This window comes from Lycorma delicatula, chromosome 3 (assembly GCF_047948215.1).
Source record: "Lycorma delicatula isolate Av1 chromosome 3, ASM4794821v1, whole genome shotgun sequence".
NCBI classification, from domain to species: Eukaryota; Metazoa; Arthropoda; class Insecta; order Hemiptera; family Fulgoridae; genus Lycorma; species Lycorma delicatula.
In genome coordinates this window covers 170,378,175-170,401,586 of record NC_134457.1, presented here as the reverse complement: position 1 = coordinate 170,401,586, position 23,412 = coordinate 170,378,175, and the positions used below count along the sequence as shown (strand labels likewise).

Here is a 23,412-nt window from a genome sequence, read left to right as displayed (position 1 = left end):
AATATAATTTGTTTTTTTTAAATTATGTTCAAGTTCGTAGATTCTTTCATGGCCTCTTGTATTTGTCATTTTTTTATTATTGTGTGGAAGTAGTAGAAATTGACATAATTTCTAATTCTAATAAGATTATTCTGACTCTTAATTATGTTCATGTTCAGCTTCTGATTAATAAAATTACACTTCTCTGACTTTTGCATACTTTCTTTAGCATTTTATTTTAAAAATGATTAAATATTTAAAAAAAAAAAAATTAGGAAAATAAGATTTTGTATAACTAAAAACAAATATCACCAAGAAATTGAACGTGTACATATTCAAATCAAAAGATGATCAAGGTTAAAACTGTTGCCAATAGTAGAGAAAACTAGACATGCAGCCAGTTGGTGTTTGTTTTGTGTACTTACTCTTCTGGAAGGAGCCCAAAAGGACATTTTACAATAACCAACAAACTATCAGTTACAAACAAGGCTAAATAAAGAATTATCTACACTTTTCATATTGCAATTTGTTTACCCAAAGGTAGGGGTTCAACATCTACATAATTTTTCTACACAGTCATCTCCCTTGTCATTGCACTTGAACCAGCGATCCACAAGTTTGTGTATTCCTTCCCATAAAAAGGTTTTCAGTTGGTCATGAAGCCACTTTTGCATGCTTTCTGCACATCTTAAGTTTGTGCAAAATTGATGACTTTGCTAAACATTCTTGAGCGGCCCAAGCAGATGAAAGTTGGAGAGAACAACATCTGGGTTGTAAGGAGTGTGTTCCAATAGCTCAAAATTCAACTTAAGGTTTGAATGGTTTGGCGGGTGTTGTTATGCAACATTTTCTTCAACAATAGACTTTGGAATTTGTGTCATATTGCCGGCTTCAGCTTTGTTTTCCTTCATTTAACTAACTCATTCTGTTAATTTTAGTCCTGCTTACATGAATTCTTCCATTATAGGCCCTTTTGCATCACAAAAAAATGGTTAGCATCATTTTTTTTTTTTGATGCTAACTTTCCCATCAATAGCTCATTCTTGAATTTTTTCTTCATCAGAGATCCCAGGTGTTTTCACTCCATACTCTCGACATTTCGATTCTGGCTCATAGTGATAAAACCATGTTTCATTACCAGTGACTATTCTGCTCAAAAATGTGTTGCTTTCCTTGAAGCAATTGAATAAGTGTTAGCAGATTTCAACATGTTTGAGCTTGTGTTCTGTAGCAAGCTGTCTTTGTACCTGTTGTGCACAGACTGTACAGAAGTCTGAATCTTGTTGTCCATTGTGAAGGTTGATGATCATCCTGCTCTCTCTTTGTGAATTGCCCCATCTGTTTTAAACTTAAGTTTAAAACTTTTATCATTTTTGGTGCAAACTGCTAGCAAAGCGGACATGTTTACACTGTAATACCCAGAAGGCAAATGATGCAATCTGGATAAAATTTCTCAACTTGTGACCAGTCATACCAACTCTTCAGCACGCATGTGCAGAAGGCAGTATGAAAACCTTGAAGTTGTGTTTTGGCAAAAGTGTAGATAATTTTTGACTCTCTCTCACTAAATTCAAGCTCACATAAATCAGGAAGTGATTGTAATAATACCCAAAGCTGCTACTATCAAAGAATTACAAAAGTAGAGGATTAATTAAATCTGTGAAAATTTTACCTATTATGAGGTGAAGGATGTTTTTGGAAAAAATTTGCTGTTGATATTGGGTACGTACATATGTTTCCATAATTAATTGCTAAATGTATCTTTACATGTTAATTAGGAAAGTAAGTTAGATTGAAAATTTAACCAGTGGCTCTTTTATCAGAAATGTGTATAGAGCTGTTATTATTGCAGGAAATATTGGTGATTTATGATTTCAGATGAAATTGTTTTTTATTTTTCTATGGCTTGCCGCGGCTTTTTTTTGCAAAAGAAAGTGAATCTTTCCTTTGAAAGAAAATTATGATGAAATATATTCTATGTTGTTACATTATAATATTACTTTTGTGTATTCATTCCAACAAAGTTAAAAGTATTAGACATTTCCCTCATCTTTTTAATACTGGATACTTAAGACCGATTCTTTATGGTTTCTGAAGCTATGAAGCATGTAAATAGCCTTTTCACAATAATAGTAATCCACATGATACAGTAATGTTACTCCCTACAGATGTATAATTAAGGCAAGCATGTTTGCTTGTTTTTCTTAATGCAGGCTTAATGTATAATTGTTTCTTGAAAAAAAAGCCCAAAGCAAAAAACAAAATAATTCAACTTATCATAATCATCTTCTGATTTTAACAAATTGTATTTTAATTAATACTTGTGTTTAACTTTTGTACCTCTCATTTTCTTTTTTTTTCTATCATTTGTCTTACTCATTTATATATATGTTTTAAACATAACAAAATTTAACCTCATATTTATTTCTGATGGAATCGAGAACAGTAACATGTGGATAGAATTCATAGTCATGAATTCTTCAATAGCCTGTATAAGTGTGTCGGAATATGATGCATAAAAATTGGAATTATTCTAAAGTTATTGGAAGTAATTTTTTTTTTTTTACTTATGTTTTAATTATTTAGAATAATATCATTACATTTTTGGAAGACTTCTTTTTCAGTTATAGAGATTTTATAATACCCATTACATAATCATATGGAACAATCATTAAATCACCTTTTCTCCTTTGATGTTGTAAATAAGTAAATTTTAATTAGTTACTAAAGTACCTTAAATACCCGTTCACTTAACCAAATTGATATCTTAATCAAAAGTATCTTGTCTATTTTAAAAGTTACTAATTTCAACTAAAATTAAGTAATTAATTTTTAATTTAATTTTTGTAGCTATTTGTCTAAAAACAAATATCTACCCCCATTTTGTAGATTTTGAGTTTCAATCCTTTTCCACATTCTGTTTTGAATACAGACAATGAGACAAAGATATCATGTTCCTGTAGTGAAAAAAGTACATTAGTTAGATACATAATATACATTAAACACTAATATTATTTCTGTATCTTTGGTTTAGAAATATCTTTATGAATTAGTCTCATTTGGCTTACAGCTTTCCTGTGTAAGTTTCATTTAGGGATGTAATGAAAATACTATAAATTAATTTAAAAATAAAATATCTGATGTAAAATATCGTATAATAATAAAATAATTAATCTTTTACTTGTCTTCTTAGGCTTTCACATAATATTTTAGGATGCCTCCTGACAGGCATTTTAGCTGCTATATTGGATTTTTTTGCAATCCTGGGCAGGAAGCGCAGGTTTAATGAGACTTTGTTGGAACAGCCACCCCTAGCCAGTTTCTGGTACAATTCCTGTAGTAACTTTACAAGGAAGAAAAGATAAAGTATAAGGAAGTAGGATAGAGTGGAACAGGGAAAGCCTCTAATCAGGATTAGAATCTTGCCAGCAGGTCTCCTCCTACCAATTCTTATTCAAATTTCAGACAACCTAATTTTTTTTTCTAATCTGGTTTTGTAAAGTCATTTTAATATGTTTTCTAAAAACAATTGGTTCAGATATTTCAGTAGTAAAAAAACCTGCTTTCTAATAGAACATAGATTTTTTTTTTTTTTTACTGAGTTGTGCACTTTACTCATATTTTCTACAGGATAAAGAAGCTTTCTCTTCGTTATTGAATGATAAATTGAGTAAAGCATCTGATAAGCAAAGACAAGAGCTGCTTACTCTGCTTATTAATCATTTTGATCCGTCAAAACCTATGCCAACACGTGAAATTAATCAGGTGAATAAACGTAATAGCAATGAAAAAAGATCAACTGGTGAACAATCTAGTACACCTGAAACTACACCCACTGCTGAGTCATCGCCATCTAAAAGTAATGGAACTGTTACACCATTAGATGAATCACCTAAACATGTAAATGGGAATAGCAACCAGACAACTGCTGCTAAGTAATTAAGTTGTCTGGGATTCACATAAAAATGATTGTAAACATGTTTTCATCGATGGTCTACTATTTTGTTTTATTACTTTAATTTTTATTGATTACTTTCAAAAAATGTGAGAAAATAGGTTACCAATTTTTTTTCTTTATTATTTATTAATTTATTTCAGACAGTTTATTTTTATTATATTGATTAAAATTTAATGTCAAATAATAAAAAAAAATATGGTAGATAAAAATATATAGACTATATACATATTTTTTTCATTGTTTGTCGTTACAATTGTTTTTTTCTATTTGTAAAAATAAAATTTAAGTTATTTTTTTTGTTTTTTGTTAATGATGTAGATTTTATTAATTTTGTTTTTAAAAAATTCTACATTTATTTACAATTTTGTATCTTATTTATTATTTATTTATTTATAGTTATGAAATACAATTTAAAAAAAAAGAAACAATTGTGTTTTCAATTTGTTATTGTTAAAGAATAATTATTTCTATTTATATAAACAATATAAATATATTATTTTTAGAGTATAAAAACTTTCTTTCATGTGAATCCCTTCATTGATTAGTCAGTCTGGTTGTGTGCCTTATTGCAAAGTAAATGGCTCATATAAATCTACTACTAACTTGGTTTTAATTTTTTTTACAGTATTATACTGAAGATGCAGGTTTTTTATTTTTTAAAGCTTATTAAATTTGAGTTTTATAAAAAAAAAAACATACATTTTGTTACATTGGAGTTTAAATATAGAAGTAGTATTCATTGTGTATTGTTTGAAGTTGATTGGATTTTTTGTTTTGAGATGAAAAGGGTTTAGATTTACTTAATTTTATATTACAGTTATATATTTTTTATTGTTACTTGGTTAACAATTTTAGGCAGTTAAATAAACTTCAATATATTTTTATTGTTTTTTTTATTTACGAATACTTTGGATCTTATTATTTTTTAAGCAGTGTTTTCTTTAAATTAATACTATAGCTATTTATTAATTTAATTATATCTAAACAAAGCATAGCCTTTCATTATTTAAATATTTATGATTGAATGATTGTATACAAAATAATATTCTTATCACCGCTTTATTTAATAAATTATATCTTATGATACAAAAAATTCTTTACTCAAAATACTTTTTGGTAAATATCATATTTAATATTTATTCATAAATTTTACATTCCAATATTTGTGATTGTATATTTTTTTTATTATTTTTAGACTAATTCTTCAAAAAATTATTCTTATTCTTTATTAATCCATTATGAATTATAGCCTCTAATTGTGATTGTATAATTACATATAAATTATTGTTAATTATTAATATTATTGTGCAATGATTAAGATCTCAGTGTACAGGTAGTCTTGTATATTGTTAATAATTATACCAGTTTGTATGTTAAGTACATTTGTTTTTTCATATCCTTTACATTTTTTAAATTAAAAAAAATTTCATATGGAAAAATATAACCTTTTAATATCAGCTTCACCAGAGTCCATATTTTGTTGCATTCTGGAAGTTCTGGAGGTAACATGTATAGAACTGTTTGCTGTTATGAGGTTAGTATATTTTCTGTTCAGTTCTGTTTTAATTGTAAATAATATATTTGTCTGTGCGTGTTTGAAATGTAGTAAAATTTGTTTCTACAGGTATTTAATGTAAGCTTTTCCTATTCTTGGTCAAGTCACATGTGTTTGTCTTTGGATAAATCTAAGAGATATCAATTGCTATGCATAAGCATTTAAAAGCAAACTACTTATAATTGAAAGTGCAGCTATAACCAACGTTGTTTTATTTAAGTAATGTATGAAAACTAATTCATTAATATGTTCAGTGCAGCAGGTTTCACCAATGGCATGCTGTGAAATATTTTAAATTAGAGCACAATGTATGGATGTAATGTAACACACAACTGTGCATTTATAGTTTGGAGTGGTTCAATGGTTGTGTGCTTCATACATAGTCTTACTTGTATAACCTTGTTTTCTGACTATTTTAATATTAAAATAATTATAATGTTAGTATACATGACTTGTACGTTGGAAAATGAATCTTTTAAGCCAGATTTTAAAGTATGAACTAAAAATTAATAAAAAAAATTCCCTTTACATATAAATTGATTATTAATTTTTAACAATTAATCTGTTAATTTAACCATTAATTTGACAATTTTTAATAAATCTTTATACCCTTTCTTTTACAATTGCAATTTAGAATGTCATCTGTCTTTTGTTACGGATGCCCTCCATTGCATTTATCTCATTATATTCATAAGTTTTTTATTGCTATTTTTAAACAGTAACCTTTAAAACCTCACATTTATCAGTCCATGTTATTTAATTTGAATTTTACAACCCAGCTGAGTTCACATACTGTTTCTGAGAAATTAATCTGGTTTTTAGTCTATCATAATATATTATTTATAACAGTGTCACTATTAAAATGTCATTCTATTCAATAAATTTTTTGGTAAAATCATGTGCATGTACAAAAATTATCATATTATAAAATAGTCTTTATAAACTATAAAGCATAAAAGCGTGTAAAAGGATAATCCAAATCAGCATTATAGTTTCTCTCCTTTCCATAAAAACTCAAGTGGCACTTATATCTAAGTAAGTGAAGTTTATATATTATATATTTCTGTATTTGTAATTATGTGGTCAAACAATAAAATACTGCTTGACTGTAGATGATATAACACCATCTATCTCCTCATACTGACATGACATCATAGGTTGAAGTTGAGTGGTCATTGTTATTTTTGTATTTGAAATAGTGGTTTACCTTATTGCTTTCAATTGTAGTAAATTGAAAAATTTATCTGTATGCAAATACATAATATATATATATATCAAGAAACTTTGTTACTAGATGTTGCTAGAGTAAACCATTGTCTGTCTTGATTTTCTGGAAGACATGTCAGATGTGTATAAATGTATTCTTTATCTTACATATGACAGTGAAATTTTCCACAGACTTCTAGATATTTCTTGATTAATGGTATTCAAGTGTATGTTGAATAAACTGGTTTACATTAAAAAATCATGCATGTGTCAAAAATGTAATTTTGCGCCTGCCAGTTATGATATTATGATTATTGGCCAGCATTGTAGAACCAGTCTTCAATTGGCTGTGAGATATTCACTATTTCATATATGTAACTCAAATAATTTCTAATTATGTAACACGGTGATTCCCAAAATTGTGCACTGTGGCGCATTCAAACACAACAATATCACAAAAACGAAATGAGATCTCAATAATCCTAAAACATGTGGTTACAGAGGTGGTTATGTGAAACACAATGCTGCCAACCACACGTCATTAAATATCTCACCGTTGGTGCATAATTAAAAGTGTTCCGATTATTTTTTGAACAGACCTCATATGGCATGTGGCACCATCCTTAATTGAAACCACGTCTTATTCAAATAAAAATTTTCCAAATTTGCATGCAAAAAATAAATCACAACTCAATAGCATGTTCATCATTTAATGTAATAACAGCATCTTGCTCATTAAAAAAAAAATAATTGGCCTGTTGATGTCACTAGCCCATAATCCACACCAAACAGTGATTTTATCCGCATGTAATGGTTATTGTTGAATTGTTATTGTAAATTGGATTTGTCCCAAAATGTCAATTTTGCTTGTTTACAAATCCATCAAATCAAAAATGAGGCTCTTTTGAAAAGATGATCTTTTAATAAAAATTTGGACCCACTTTGAGCTGCTCTAGAATCCAAACAGCAAATTGTCAACACAAAGAAAGGTCCCATGGCTTTAATTTTTGAGTTGAATCTTTTATTAGTGTAGACCTGACTAAGGTCTGCACAAAATTCACCACGTAGAAAAAGCCTCAGTTCTTGTGAATGATGTGAAATTGATAAATTTTAATTTTCACAAGCACTTGAACTTACAGCAGCGATATTATCTTGACTCCTTCCATTGTTTTTTTGAAGTGGTGTCAACATCAAGTAGAGAAAAATTCTCTTCAAATTTTTTAAAGAAACTATGAATTGTGCTTTTGTTTGGCCAATTATGTACACCGTAAATATTACAAACTGCGCGATATGTAGCTGTAACCAATTCTATATTTTACACTGATCTTTATGTTGAGTATTGTTTACCTTTTGCTTCATTTTTTTACTATATATTGATGCATTTTGGTATAACTCCATTGTCAATGAGTACAATTAGTTTGGACAATGGAGTTAATCCAAAACACGTCAACATATAATAAAAAAATGAAGCTGAGAAAGGTAAACAGTATTCAACATAGAAAAGTAATGGAATAAGTTGGTTGACATGCAGGTGCAATTTGCTACTCCATTATGCTCTGATAATATATACTTGCATGTTGGTTGGTTTTGCTTTAAATGTTAGATTTTACAAATGATAGATTCAATAATATGAATTCTCATGTGAGAGGTGGCTGAAATGTAATTTATAGTTCATAACTGGAAAAAAATGTTATTTGTTATAAAACTTTACATTTACTTTTCCATGTAGTCACCATTTGCAGCTGTAGGTTCATCCTCATTATTCACTTTATTAGCTTTTAATGCATAAAATGTTATTGTTCACTATAAACAGTCTTTTTTAGATTACAAATGTTTCTCATATTTACTTTTTCCACTGTTATAAATCCAATGGCTGAACATTGTTTTAAATTTCTTGACAAAGCAGGCTTATGCAATTCCATAACAATGGTAACTGACAGAAAATGAAAGGGTGTGGATCAATGATTTCTGAAATGTTAATAGTAGAGGAATGATACTACAAGATGGCAGCACCTTCCACTTTGGCATTTTTTCTGTTACTTTTCATTGTGCATTTTATTTCAGCCTTCCCATTTAGTTTTTTCATCTTCTAGGCATTGTGTGAAATAACTCTGTTGATTGATAGGAAGATTCAATATATTATTAAAATATTTAATCCTTTCTCTTGAATATAATTTATTATTATTAATAATAATATTGTACTTTATTATTTATATCTGTTGGAAAAAATTATTCATTTTTGAAAATTTCTCAAGAAATGTTTTTTTTTAAATTCTGCGGGTTTAGAGCCTAAGTTACAACTGTGATCAGAACTAAATTTTGTACCAAATTAAATGCATTAATATTAATTATTTTGCTTTGATTTTTAGAAAATTTATGTGATTATATATCTATAGCAACTTTTATTTCTTAAATGCAGTTGTTACTCAAATTAGATATAAATTATATCTTGGACAACTTTACATTAAGAATGAAATTATTTTTCTGTTTGTTAAGCTTGATTAGTGTGTATGAATTAACTGTGAAGAGGTTAATATTATTTTTAAACAGAGCCTTGTTATAATTTTTATATATTGAATGTTATTGTCAGTGGATTAACTGAGATACAAAATACAAGGACTGTCCAGAAAGTAACAAAAAACCAACCAAATAAAAAAAATAAATTTTATTATATATATTTGAAAGTGACAATCTTAAACTATTTTTCTACATATTCACCATTTAAATTGAAGCACTTAAAAACGGATGCCCAAGTTTTTCAATTCCTTTGTAGAAATCTGCCGCCTTAGATTTTTGGCACCCATCTTGCACAAAATTTGTGATAATCAATCAAGCTTCCTTGATACAATTTCATGCAGTAAACTTCATGAAATTTGGGGGAAATGAAGTGAGAGTTTCGTAATTGTAATGCGGCAATTTTCACAAATTTTATTGTTGTTTCATTGTCAGTTCATCAGTCACAAGGCTAGACTGACCGCAGTGGTCAGTCTAGCCTTGTGACTGTGATCTAATGTTCATGATGAGGACCACAGTGGACCTCACCATGAACATTGGTGCGACCATTTTTAAACTGAATGCACCACTGCCTCAACTCCACCTTTATTCATTATTCCATCTCCATACACCTCACAAAGTCGCTGATGAATTTAAATTGGTTTTGAGATTTTTTGCCAGTAAAACCCTAATCACTGAATGCACCTCACAACTCATGGGATTTTCTGTTGAAGTGCACATTTCAATAATTCGCAACAAACAAGATAGAAAAATCACAGTCGACACACTACGACAGCTTCATGTGCACTGAGTGTAGAAACATTTTGACATCAAGATAGCAGCTCTATCCCCACCCATATCCACGCTAGGCACAAACATAAGTTATTTTATGGACTGCCCGTATATGTTTCTTTACCCAAATTTAAAGTGGTTATGTTTTAACATTTCTAATTATTAATTTAAACTTCTGTAATACCAAATTGTATAAAAAAATATTTTTAAAAAACTTAGATAATTTCAGTTCTCTTAGTGACTGATGCTGTTGTTTTCACATCAACATCAGTTGATATTACTGGTAGTGGAGTGTTTTTTATTAGGTTGAGTCATGATTTGTGTCTCTTCATTTAGTATATTGTTAGTATTTTTATGTGTATGTATTTCTTAATATTGAGTGTGAGTCTGTGTTTATACGGTATGTCACAGTTTGTGAATTTGTATTTGTGTCACTGAGATAATTAGCAAGTCATATGTCTGTATGTAGCCTTTGGGATGGTTTCAAAGTGTTCCTGCTTTCTGTTTGACCAATGTAGAACCTTGTGCAGCCACAACAATATACTTAATTCATTTCAGGGGTATTGTGTGCTATGTGTAATCATTTTTTATGTACATTGTGGCATATTTTTTTTTTTTTGTTTTGTTTTGTCTTCAGTCATTTGACTGGTTTGATGCAGCTCTCCAAGATTCCCTATCTAGTGCTAGTCGTTTCATTTCAGTATACCCTCTACATCCTACATCCCTAACAATTTGTTTTACATATTCCAAACTTGGCCTGCCTACACAATTTTTCCCTTCTACCTGTCCTTCCAATATTAAAGCAACTATTCCAGGATGCCTTAGTATGTGGCCTATAAGTCTGTCTCTTCTTTTAACTATATTTTTTTAAATTTTACAAATTTAATTATGTGGATCTCTAGCTAAATGTATGGTCAGAAATATTTTCACCCATTATTTTAAAATGTTCCTATTTATAAATATCTTTTTGGCTATTGGTTGACTTTTTCAGTCGATCAAATAGTCTTTTTCAGTCTTTGGTTGTGCCTATCCATTTCTTAGTGGTTCCTTACAGGGAAGACAACAAATTAAATGTTACTAGTCAATTTTAAAGTGTACGAGGCAAATTTATTCAATTAATTCTTTGTTTGTTTTTTAACAATATATGTTAGTTTCTTGTAAAAACTAATTTTTCCAATACATAAAAGAAATCTTGAAAGTTTTAGGAGTATATTGTATCTAAATGCTGTAGTCAAGATATTTGTGGGTATATTGTTGGGTGGAATAGAGATGGGATTAGAGAAATAATATAATTTATTAGGGCCAAGCAAGATTTAGAACACTGAACAACTATAATGTATTTAGTCTACGTTGCACAATGAATTTATAACTTTCAGATTGGGCTGAAAAGGTATAACTGCACTATTTTACAAAGTTTATGAAATTGGATTATCTTTAAAAATGTTAAATAATGGTATTTCAAAGGTTTAACAGAAACTGTTATCTTCTGCAACCCATGACAATTCTTTTCATTGTCTCCTGTATTGAACTCAAATTTATTAATGACATAATTATGTTGGTGAATGTATGATAATCTTAATGTAAGAAGATTACTACTGTATGCGGGATGTTTAGCGATTGTGGGTTCGACTTTAAAATTTTCCCAAAGAACTATTAATAATTTGAAAAATAAGAATTAGTATAAATAAAGATAAATTAAAAAGTACGGTATTCAGAAAAAAGGGTAAATTGGTGGGTCATGAGAAATAGTTTTGGAGTAATTAAAAAATTGAAATAATAAATTTTGGGATTTTTCTTTATAATTGATTTTCAAATAATGTAAGGAAATGAGTGTTTGGAGCTAAATTTGCTCTGAATAATGTGTGGAGTGATGTGTAAAAATGAAATTCCACAGAAAGTTGAATTGGTATGCGTGTGATTGTGTATTTAGAACTATTGCAAGTTATGAAGGACAGGTGTGGGCTAATATTTTCTCTTTTGGAATGCTCTAGATTTTGTGATTGATTTGGAAACTGGTAAGATTTCCTGTTTTTTTAATTTTATTTTATTTAAATTTAATTATATTATAAAAGTATTACCTACCTGAATTTCAATATCAATATGTCTTGGCTGTATTACTGGTGGAAAAGAAACAGGGATTTAAAGAGTGATGTTAGCTAATCGGTTTGTTTGAGTTACAGATAATGCAGATGGGATTGACTGTGGAAAGCGCAGTTGACTCTTGGTAGAATGCATGGTAAAACGTTTTTGTGATAATGCAGCGAGAGCACCTTTTCACATAAATTTAAATTTAGGTGATAGGAATTAGTTTGAGGGAAATTTTTAATAAATATTAAATTAGTCTGGTTTTTAAGATGTCAGCTTTACGGTGGTTGAATCTGAGGGTAAAAAGGAACAACAGCTGCTACGTTTTTTGTGTAAGTTTAGAGAAGTCGTAGATATATTACATTTTATCGGAAGACGATCGGTACTGGGTGGAATACAATGGACCTAACTTTGCTCTATTCACGTCTAACTAGTATAACGTGTTTACAGAGGAACAAGTCATAAATTTGGTTTATGTTAGACTTTAAAGGATTGATACGGCAAGAAACGAGAGGTTGCAAATAACGAACGACTTGAGTAATTGACTGTAACACGTAACGGAGGTCGTACATTAACGTCAATGGTGTGAGTATACACATGCATATATACAGGTAAGAATGTTATTGAGGTCACTTTTAACGTTGCTACTAGCGCCACTATTGATTGTATATGTTACTACTCGTAAGTCTTGTCAGTTGTAAACCTTTTATGTTCACTGCAAAATAATTTTACTTTGATTTTGCAGTTATTTTTCTAATTTGCCCTATTCGGTCGAGGAAAGTATTGCTGTGAAAGTGAAAGCTTATGCGCATTCTGAATCCTTTCAAGAAACGCATCAAGTATTCTCGGAAAAATTTCTGAACGCCGTTATTCTAGCAAACAGTTGCATACGCGAGCGGAACCCCCTCCCCAAAAATTCGCTTAGAAATATGAAAACTATGAAGTCGTTCTAATCCAATATTGATCATATTTTGTTTTCGAGGGTGGTTAATACGAATCTGAAGTTTAATTTTATCTAAAATTAGGGGAACATTGTCTAAAGTAAATTTTTAATTAAAAGTGCGAAATAAAAGTTTTAATGGTTTTTGGCGTCACTCACGATATTTCGGCCAAATATCAATATTTCTCTTTGAAATTGTTACAGTATACTCTTAAAGCGATTCTTCGAAAATCAGACGACCGAAATTTCCAAAGCATATTCCGGCTGATTTAATTTTTGGTTCTTTTTGACCAGTTTGCATATTGGATTGCAAAAGTTGCCATTTTTTACCTGTAAAGTATTAAAGTTTAAGATATGAAAAAGTTTTTACTTTTAATATGCCATAGAAAAAAAGTTACAGAAATTTAAGAACATCGAACGTAACGCGAGATGTTTTTCGCGCTGGCTCATTTTTAATGTTTAATTAAACATGTTTAACATGTACTTTATACGAGTATGTGTAGATTATTATATCCAAATAACAGTAAAATAAAAGATTATTACAAATTGAATGAGCTATATTTTAGTTTTTTAGGAGCTAGTCATGTTTCGTTATCAATAAATTACTAGAAAATTTGATTTTGACTTTCCTTGCAGATCATTTATTCAAATCGAGTATCAATTTTTTAAACTTGCCGCTTACATTTAATTCGTAATACTTATAGCATATAACGCAAACCGTGCATGCATCGACAGGTTTGCTCGCAGGCTATCTACTCGTCTACGCGCATTGTAGTACTGAAAGAGTTTGTTGGAAGTTTTATTTTTTTACTGTGTATTAATGAAATAATATAAATTTATTATTTACCGAGTAGATATACTTTCTTACATTAAGTACGAAAATGCTTTTGTTCTTGAATCATTAAGCTGTTCGTATAATTTACGATCGTGAAACAAATTTATTTGCCCTTTGATAGGGATCAATGTAGTATTCATATAAAAGAAACGAATAAAAAATAGTAATGCAATTGAACGATAAATTAAAGTACATCCATGCATACAATCAGACCTCAAATGTTGTGATATTTGCTCATGTCAAGATTTATGCACTAATAAGTGGAGAATAATGAAAAAAAAAAATTAAACTACTATTATAGTATTATTTATATACGGTAGATAGATTACTATTCTGTTTAACATTAAAAATATATAAAAACAAAGCAATCAGTATTACTGGTATATTTATTTTTAATTAGCCGGCGCGTTTGTACCAATAACTTTGTCACTCCACCTTTGCAATCGAATTTGAAAACGCACCAAAAATTAAAAAATAGCCGGAAAATGCTTTGGAAATCTGGTCGGGTCTTGATTTCGAAGAATCGCTTTTTTGCGTTTTAACTCACGATATCTGTGTCAAACATCAAAATTTCTTTTGAAATTTTTATGGTGTAATCTTCAAGCGATTCTTTATTACACCATAAAAATTTCGATATCGTGAGTTAAACGCAAAAAATAAAATAAAATTTTTTCATCTTAACTAAAAATGTTTTCCCAAATCTCGAAAAATTAAAATTAGGGTCGGTTTCATTTGCAAAACGGAACTCCGTTTAGACTCCAGAGACTATAACTGATATTCAAAGAAGAATTTCTGCCGGTCCGAAAAAAGCTATACGTAAGGTAAGTTATCACAATAAAGTAGTGTAGTAAATAAAATTTTCATGATTTAAATTTAAAACTGTATCGTGCAATAATTAGAACAGACAAACCGAAACGTCTTGATTACTGCGACTGCCTTCTCAAAAACATTGCCGATGGATAGAGAGACCCTGTGCTGTTTTCATGTCGGTCGAGTCGGGGCTTAATTTATCTGCGTATGTTAATTCGCACAACAGCAGATATTTGATGACAAAATCCTCCTCACTGGATGAGCGTTCACTTCACGATGAGAAAATTTTATTTGACCGGAACAGTACATAAAAGAGTAAAAAAGTTCAGTTTTTGAAGAATTCTATATTCAATTAACAGATCTTGAAGAGTACGGCTTCCTCCAACAAGCCGGAGCTACAATTAACACCAAACGATTCCCTAACACGGTTTTTACATAGACCGGAACTATCGGTAAGATTGCCTCCAGTATTGTCAAGTTGCAGGTTTTTCCTTTGGAGTTTTTAAGGATAGGGTTGGCGAATGAAATCCCCTCGATATCGATGAACCGAAGACGAATATTTAATAAGAGATTGACGCCATTGACAACATTTTACCAGGTGATTAAATATGAGCACAAAAGCGTAGGTTGCTCGCTACTATTTTTTTACAACTTCAATAAAGGAGGTTATCAATTTGAGAATTTTTTTATGGATGTTACGCAGTATCTTCGAAGTTAGTAAACCATTTTGATAATTTTTTTTAATAGAAATTGTATACTTTCGAAATTGTCCCGTGTAAATTTTAACCAAATCCAATGATCCATGTTACAATACCCTCTATCGTTAGTAACAGATTTTGGTAATATTTGTTTTTGTAGAAGTGTGTAATTTTGAAATGGTCCCATATTAATTTTAGCCACTGACCCCTCGCACCAGTACAGTTTTGCTCTTTTCCTTGTGACTGGGATATTAATAACAGTACATATTGTTGTTTAATCTCCTTGGGAATTTCATGGCATTTCTTTCTTTATTCTTCTTCCTTAAATAATCATCCTTTAGTTTTTTCCTTTCTTGGCAACTTTCCTTAAACGTTGCTGCCTCATTTGAACAGCGCGTTTAGTAGGATATAATAATAAAGAATGGTGAAATAAAATTATAAAAAATGAAAACCGACTCCAACAAATAATAGTACTTTATTTTTCTGTTTAGCCTCTGGAACCACCGTAGATATTACTTCGAGAATGATATGTATGAATGTAAATGAAGTGAAGTCTTGTGCAGTCTCAGGTCGACCATTCTTGAGATGTGTGGTAAATTGAAACCCAACCACCAAAAGAATACTGGTATCCACGATGATCTAGTATTCAAATACGTATAAAAGTAAAACTACCTTAGAACTCTCGCCTTCGAAATCAGCTGATTTGCGATGACGAGTTCACCACTAGACCAACCCGGTGGATAAAATAATAGTACTACAAACTTACATTATATTTTTATTATCGATTAAAATAAAAGTATTTAAACAAATCAACTACTTTTGAAGTCGGTGCCAGCCAACAAAAAAAACCTATGATCTATATATCAAATTTTACTTAAAACAATGTAAAATTAGTAATAGATTTTACCACAAAATGAGATCTGCAAAAATATAATACAATAAAATGCGACATACAGAAACATGATACAAGTATACAAAGTATATATGCCTTAGCGAACTCAAGATGAGTTATGATTGTGAGAAGCTCTCTCTTATGTGCCCTTGAGATGCCTTTTTACATGTGGGAACCAAAGCCGCCTGGCGGTCGGTTTCAATTAACCCTCAGGAACGATCGACCTGAGACTGTAGACTACACTTCATTTACATTCATACATATCGTCCTCTGAAGTAATTACTTTCGGTGGTTCCGGAGGATAAATAGAAAAAGAAAAAATATATATTTATAATGTGTCATTCGGTTCCTGATGTATATATAAACATGTATAAGTATTTGTTTTGGTACATTATATTAGGATATGCTTATCAAATTATTTGAGGCCTACTTCATTGTCATCTAGTTTTTTTCCTAGCTGTTATAGTATATATTTATACAATCATAAAATAATCAACCCTACGTCTAATATATAATAAATTTAATTATCATAAATGGGTGAACAGAGGTTTTTCTTCAAACAATATTACAAAAATTAAAAAAAAAAACTATAGTTTAACATTTTGTATTTTATTACTCTTATTTCACGGACTTGCAAAGTGACTAAGTACGGTAGGAAACGGCCACTCTCCGGCGCCCAACTAGCTCGATTACGGGAATGACCGCCAACACTTGCCTTCTTTCAACTCAGCGCTCTCCTCAGGGCGTGGGCTTCACCATTAAGCAGAAACGTTTTGAATGTCCTTTATTCTCAAGTTCTCTGGCACTTTAAAGTCTTTAAGTTTATTGTTAATGGTATTCTCCCATTCACTTTGCCACTCATCGTGAAAACCACCCTCTTCAGGAAATAGACAAGATCGTTAAAAGTAGGCTGAAAACAAGCCTCTTTTGCCTCACATGTAAAGAACAATCCACCGGCTAAAGTACTAAGTGTTGATGAGTTTTTGACACTAAGAAGGGAAGTACTTAAGCAATATGATGCACCTTTGAAAGTAACTGTAGGTACCCTGAGAGTAACTGCGCGCCCATTGCCTAAAATTCTTATATGGCTGGGGATCCGACAGAAGCTCACTGTTGTATTCGCCTAATCATTTGCGACGAAATGACACAATGAATCTAATAGGGATAGACATAGACAATAGGGTGTCTGGTGTAAACGTCATTAATTGCTTGTAAGGCACTCGTGGAATCTGAGCAAGCATAAACATGTCGAAATTTTGGGCTAATTATACGTAAAACCTAATTAATGGCATACAGTTCTTCGACGAAAATACTGGGAAGGCCAAAGATGTATGTTCTGTAGCCAATCATTGTTGAGCAACCGCCAAGACACCAGGGCATCGGAGATTTTTGAAATTAAAAATCGGAAATTTAAAAAATTAAAACTTAATATAGAAAACTAGTTTTCTATGTTTCTATCTATAATTATTTATTTATGGTTATCCTTATTAATGAGCATTGTCGAATGGAACATTCGAGGTTTTCGGTCCCACACTGAGGATGAGTAATGACGCGTACACATGAACCATTAATAATGTGCTTCCAAGAAACACACCTTCTACAACGAGACGCAGTAATACTCAGAGGCTATTTCTGTGAGAGATACGACTGTATCATGGACAGTAGACAGAGTGGCACTCCGCCACTCTCTCTACGTTTTCACTTATTCTGTCCAACATTTCAACAGCGAAATTGTAACGTTTTACACCATCATCGGGTTTCAATTCCTGCAGTATCTGGATTTTTTAAGCGTGTCATTTCAGTTTTTTTATGTAAAACTTTGTGTACTGTTGATTTTGGAATACCTAATTCGACGCTTCAACGGGAGAGGGACTTCTAAATGGCGATTGTCTAATTATTTCAACCGTTTCGTCTGGTACACTTGGTCTGCCGGTTGATTTCTGTTTCTTAACTGATCCAGTTTCTTCGAATTGTTTGAACCAACGTGTTATGTTATTTTTGTGTGGTGGATCTCTTCCGAATTCACGTCGAACTAAAATTACGGATTTTAATAGGTATCAATAAAACACACTTTGCTTTTTCTTTATCCGAGAACATAGTAACTCACTAAACTCACCGCAAGAACAATACAAGAACTGACGTTGTGGTTACAACTGCTGATAAACAAACTTTTGGGTTGGAGGCTTTCAGGGATACCAATAAAACACCTACAAATTTCCCTACAATCTTTCTATCAATTAATTGAATAATTGCAAAGAATTTTGAAGAATGTATACGACGAATCTAAATTAATGTTGGACTCGGCCAATCAGACAAGTAACTTCGGACTCCTCACAATCTTTCTATGAATTACGCCTGAGAAAACAAAATGTGTTGTCTTTTCTCGCCTGCGGGAGCCTTTCATTCCGCAAATCTTTCTCAGCGGAGAGCTAATTTCTATCTCTCCTTTGAGATAGATTTTATGTTTTAGGTTTATTTTTTTTATAACCGTCTTACGTGGGTCAAACACATCGAACAATTAAAATCGAAATGTTCCAAACTTCTAGATATGCTGCGACTCTAGCAACACCAACTGGGGAGCCGATCGGTCATGTATGTTGCGTTTTTATTATTCCTAGTTCGTTCCCGTTTACATTATGCTTGGGTCATCTACTCTTAAAACGTTTTAAGACGTAAGTTGCTGTATATATGCTCTTCTTCGTCTTGCTACAGGTGCTTTTAGATCAATCCCTGTCACTAGCGTGCGTGTTGAGTGCGGTGAACGATGATTTTGGCATGATGAAACCAACTTCTAGCAACTTGCTTTGCCCGTCTTAAAGAGTAACCGAACCACCCGGCTTTTAACTCTGTATTAAAACCACCCACGTTATACTGCACCTATGGGGGTGATCGTATCCCTGTTTATATCCTCCACGGTGAATCAGCCTTATAAGTTTTATTTTTGATTTTATCATATACAATAAATAATCAACACCATCTATCGTTTTTCAGCAAATGTTTCACCATAGTTTCTATAAGACAAAACCCAGACGCAAAAGTATACACAGATGGATCAAAAAAGAATGATAATCAAATATCTACCTAATATTACAAGTGTATTTACTACTGAACTGTACGCTATCAATAAGGCTTTGAATACCGTTAACCCAAATTACAGTCATATCCTTATTTGTAGAGACTCGTAGAACACTCCAGGATTTAGAAGATTTATATTCTAGACATCCTATTGTCCCCGAAATCAATACTGGAATCGCTGAGTTGAACTATCGCAATACACAAGTGAGTTTCTGCTGTATCCTTAGACACGTGGGAATTCCGGGTAATGAACGTACATATTCCGCTGTTGACGCATGTAGTCAACCGTCCTTCAGCACTCGTGTTATTACATGCAATTTTATTAATTATGTAAAACACGCCCTTCGAGCAAAATGGCAAGGAGACTGGACTGCTGCAGTAAATAATAAACTCCCGGCACATTATAGACACTGTGTTACCATAGAACTCTTCATGCAGAAAACTTCGTCGAAAGGAAGTGGACCTTTGTCGATTGCGGTTAGGTCATACCAGAGTCACTCAGGGTATCTGATGACAGCAGCAAACGCACTAATGTGCGTAACGATCAACTGCCGTTTAACTGTGCACCACATCCATGTGGACTGCATATGTTATGCGGCCTTGCGTCGTACATTTAAGTTGCCCAGGAACATTTCCAGGATTCAAAGAGTGTTAAAACAGTTTTAGACTGGGTGTTTTTATTTCCTCCACGTATTTGTATTTTACTAAGCATTTAATATAGTTGTTAATTTAAGGGCAACTACATAGTCAGTAGCCGATCTACCTTGGCTGAAACCGCATTGTTCGAGGGCAATTAGAGCGTATCTCTCAAGGTACCACACTAGACGACGGTTTATCATAGGTTCCATCAACTTGCACAGGGTACTGGTCAAGAATATAGGACGATAAGTGGAAGGGCATGATCTATCTTTACCAGGATTCAGTACGTGGATGACCAGTGCTTCTGACCAGGAATCTGTAAACACCATTTCCCGATAAGAGAATATTTTATTTTACATAGACAGCAGATATAAAGTATTCGAGAGGTGAGATAGCATACTGAACCTGACATCATTTCTAGGGGAAGTGTCACAAGAATTTTTCAACGCATACCTTAGTTCATCAAGAGAAAAAGGAATGTTGCGAATCTCCGATAATAAAAGACACACTTTCTACCTGCTGCCTATACCTTATAAACTCAGGACAGTTGGATGATGTTAGTGAAACTGACCTAAAAGAATAACGAAATGTGTTCACCACATCAATTGGCGCCGTAACGAGGATGCCGTTTGTTTTTAGTCCAATCGGCGGTGGAGATTGTTCTGATCCACACATAGCCCGTACCTTTCTCCAAACAACCGATGATGGAGTTCCGAGAAATGGTATCGATGTATTTTAGCCATGATTTTCGCTTTACACACGGAAACACTCGACGGCATATAGCCCTCGAATTGCAATAGGTGCAGAGCATTTCTGTCGTAGACCTCTACGATTGAAATTACACAAAGCCCTGCGATGACCCCTTAATGCTATCCTGCATTCTTTGGTCCACCAAGGAAAGCAGACTTTCTTGGTTTGCCAGATTTTGGAGGATATATTTCCTTGCACTATCAAGTATCAGGTGTGCAAACATGGAAAGTTGTTAGATCGCGTCACCACTTTCATCGTACTGGCTAAATTATTCTTTGTACCCGATCCAGTCTTCCTCCCCAACCACCCACCTGCTTAGCTGACTCCAAGGTAAATCATACCACCGACCGAGATAATAACCGGTCTGTGATCGCTTCCAAAAACATTTTTGAAAAAGCGCTAGTTAAGACGTGGAAGTAAAGATGCTGAACACAACGACAAATCGATGTACCAGATGAAGATGATACAAATGTGTACCATTTAGTATCGCAGTATTTAATGTTAGTGCTGCCATTTCGACCATCTCTGAATCCATTTTGACTAGTTTCAACGTGACGTCTGTACGTACGTATGTAACTCGCATAGCTTAAAAACCATTAGTCGTAGGATGTTGAAATTTTGGATTTAGGACGGTTATAACATCTAGTTGTGCACCTCCCCCTTTCGATCGCAATCGGCTGAACCAAAAGTGTTCACAAAAGCCCAAAATTCAAATCTTTCTGGATTTTGGACTTTTTAATTGCAGTAATAAGCTCTCATTGAGAGCTTTTCAACGATATATTATAAGTGGTACTTATAAGGGGAAGGCACATCGGTTCGAATCCGACTTCAATCCTTTTTTTAACTTTTTTTTAAATTTAATATATTGATGTATTAATAATTATTAAATTATGATTGTAAAAAAAAATTTACGATAAATAATAATAAAAAATATCAGAAATTAATAATGAAATAAAATTCTATGTACTTTTAAAAATGTGTATATGTAATCTAATAGGCGTGCAAAGTAGTCATGTAGTGTCCACATCAGATTTTTTTTCTTTAATTAATATCTTGTAATTCAAACTTCACTTCAAGGAGGCTAGGGTCTCGATCTGTGGCTTACCTTGGAATAACACGAATGTAGCATGAATTATAAAGCAATCTGTCATTAGGTTCTGGAGTGATGCGCAATCAGACACACCTTCGCCTATACATACAAGATATAATTTACTTTTTTTCGGATATTATATACCACTTCAAATAATTATTAACAAATAAATATTTAGATCAATCGAATACAGTTTAATAAAATATAAGAACCTACTTGTATGTAGCACTTTCAGAGTTAACTCAAAAATCAGCTGATAAATTTTTGTAAATTACATAATTACACATAATTATAAATAAAATGCGTAGTTAAAAATGTAGTTATTTCAGTACATTTAAAAAAAATTTATATCGCATTTTATAAATCTATATTTTTTTATATACATATTAGGGATTTTAAAATTTAAATATATATTTTTTTAAAAATAATTAAATGATGTATATTTTTTTAAAAATGATCTGCTGATGATGAAGTTAAATCCCTGAAAACACTGTAGATGAGAATTACGTTTTACTGAACTGTACCTAATAGATTTAAATACCGTATTTATTTCCTTATGTATTTATATATACTTAACCAATACTGCATACGGAGAATGACAGAAAGCAAAAATTAAAGTAAATTTTCGCAGTTTATAATTTGTAAAAGTTGCTGATACATTTTGACGTAAATATAAGCAGAGAGCAAAATTATATATGTCATTCCAGACAATTGTATAAACTAAGCTGTCATCATTTATTGTGCAAGTAGAAATTACAATAAATTTATAAATAAGAGAAATCGCTCTTCTGTTTTTTTTTTTCAAATTCTGTACTAATAGTATACTTTATACTTGCAGCAAAGCTGTGAATGCGATTGAAAACTGTGATAGCTGTTCAACTAACATGATCACATGATAGTCACGATTATCTGTATGAATTTTAAATTCTGATCATCACCTTTTTATTTGTAGACTAAACAATACTAATTGTATTGTTTTCCTAAATTCGTATAATGTGTGTATACTCGTATTTATCATGAAAAGTTCTTAACATGTGAATAAATTGTATTAATCTAGTAACAGTGTTTATCAAACACATACACTTAAGTTAATCGGTTATTATGATTAATGTAAAATATCAATAATAATGATGAGCTTTTAAATACAAATCTTATCCGAAAAGTACCTTTTTTTTATTAAAAAAAGTACACATAACTTTCAACCACATACTTTTATTATTACATTGAAGAGCATACCTAATAAACAAACTACTCTTTTACATAATTTCCACCATTATTAAGCCAGTTTTCATATCTTGTTTTCAGTTTTTCATTCTTTTTTCAAAGAACGGCGCCACCAGTGAATATAATCAGTTATTCAACATTTTAGCGTCGGCCCCGTCGCAGTGTTGACCAGATCGCTTGAGATGGGGGAACAACTGGTAGTCTGTCGGCACCATGTCAAGTCTACAAGGTTGATGCTTCAATTACTCTGGTCGAAACAGATTTTGAGTTTCACCGGCAAAATGCGAATGAGCATTTTTGTGAAACAACAAAGTCTCACTCACGACTGAGCTTGTTTTGGATTACAGGGTACAGTTCTCTAAGAGTAGTACCACGATAAAAAGGAAGCAAT

The 23,412-nt window shown here is 31.6% G+C and overlaps 1 protein-coding gene across 5 annotated transcripts in view; it reads left to right on the top strand.

Moving 5' to 3' along the window:
* Positions 1-4,821, top strand: part of exu (maternal protein exuperantia) — a 52,684-nt gene extending 47,863 nt beyond the window's left edge. For all 5 annotated transcript variants that reach the window (XM_075361001.1, XM_075361003.1, XM_075361002.1 and 2 more), the window contains one exon: positions 3,610-4,821. In XM_075361001.1, coding sequence (XP_075217116.1) covers positions 3,610-3,918 — 309 coding nt within the window. In that variant the 3' untranslated portion in view covers positions 3,919-4,821. The remainder of the gene's footprint in view (positions 1-3,609) is intronic.
* The last annotated feature ends 18,591 nt before the right edge of the window (positions 4,822-23,412 follow it).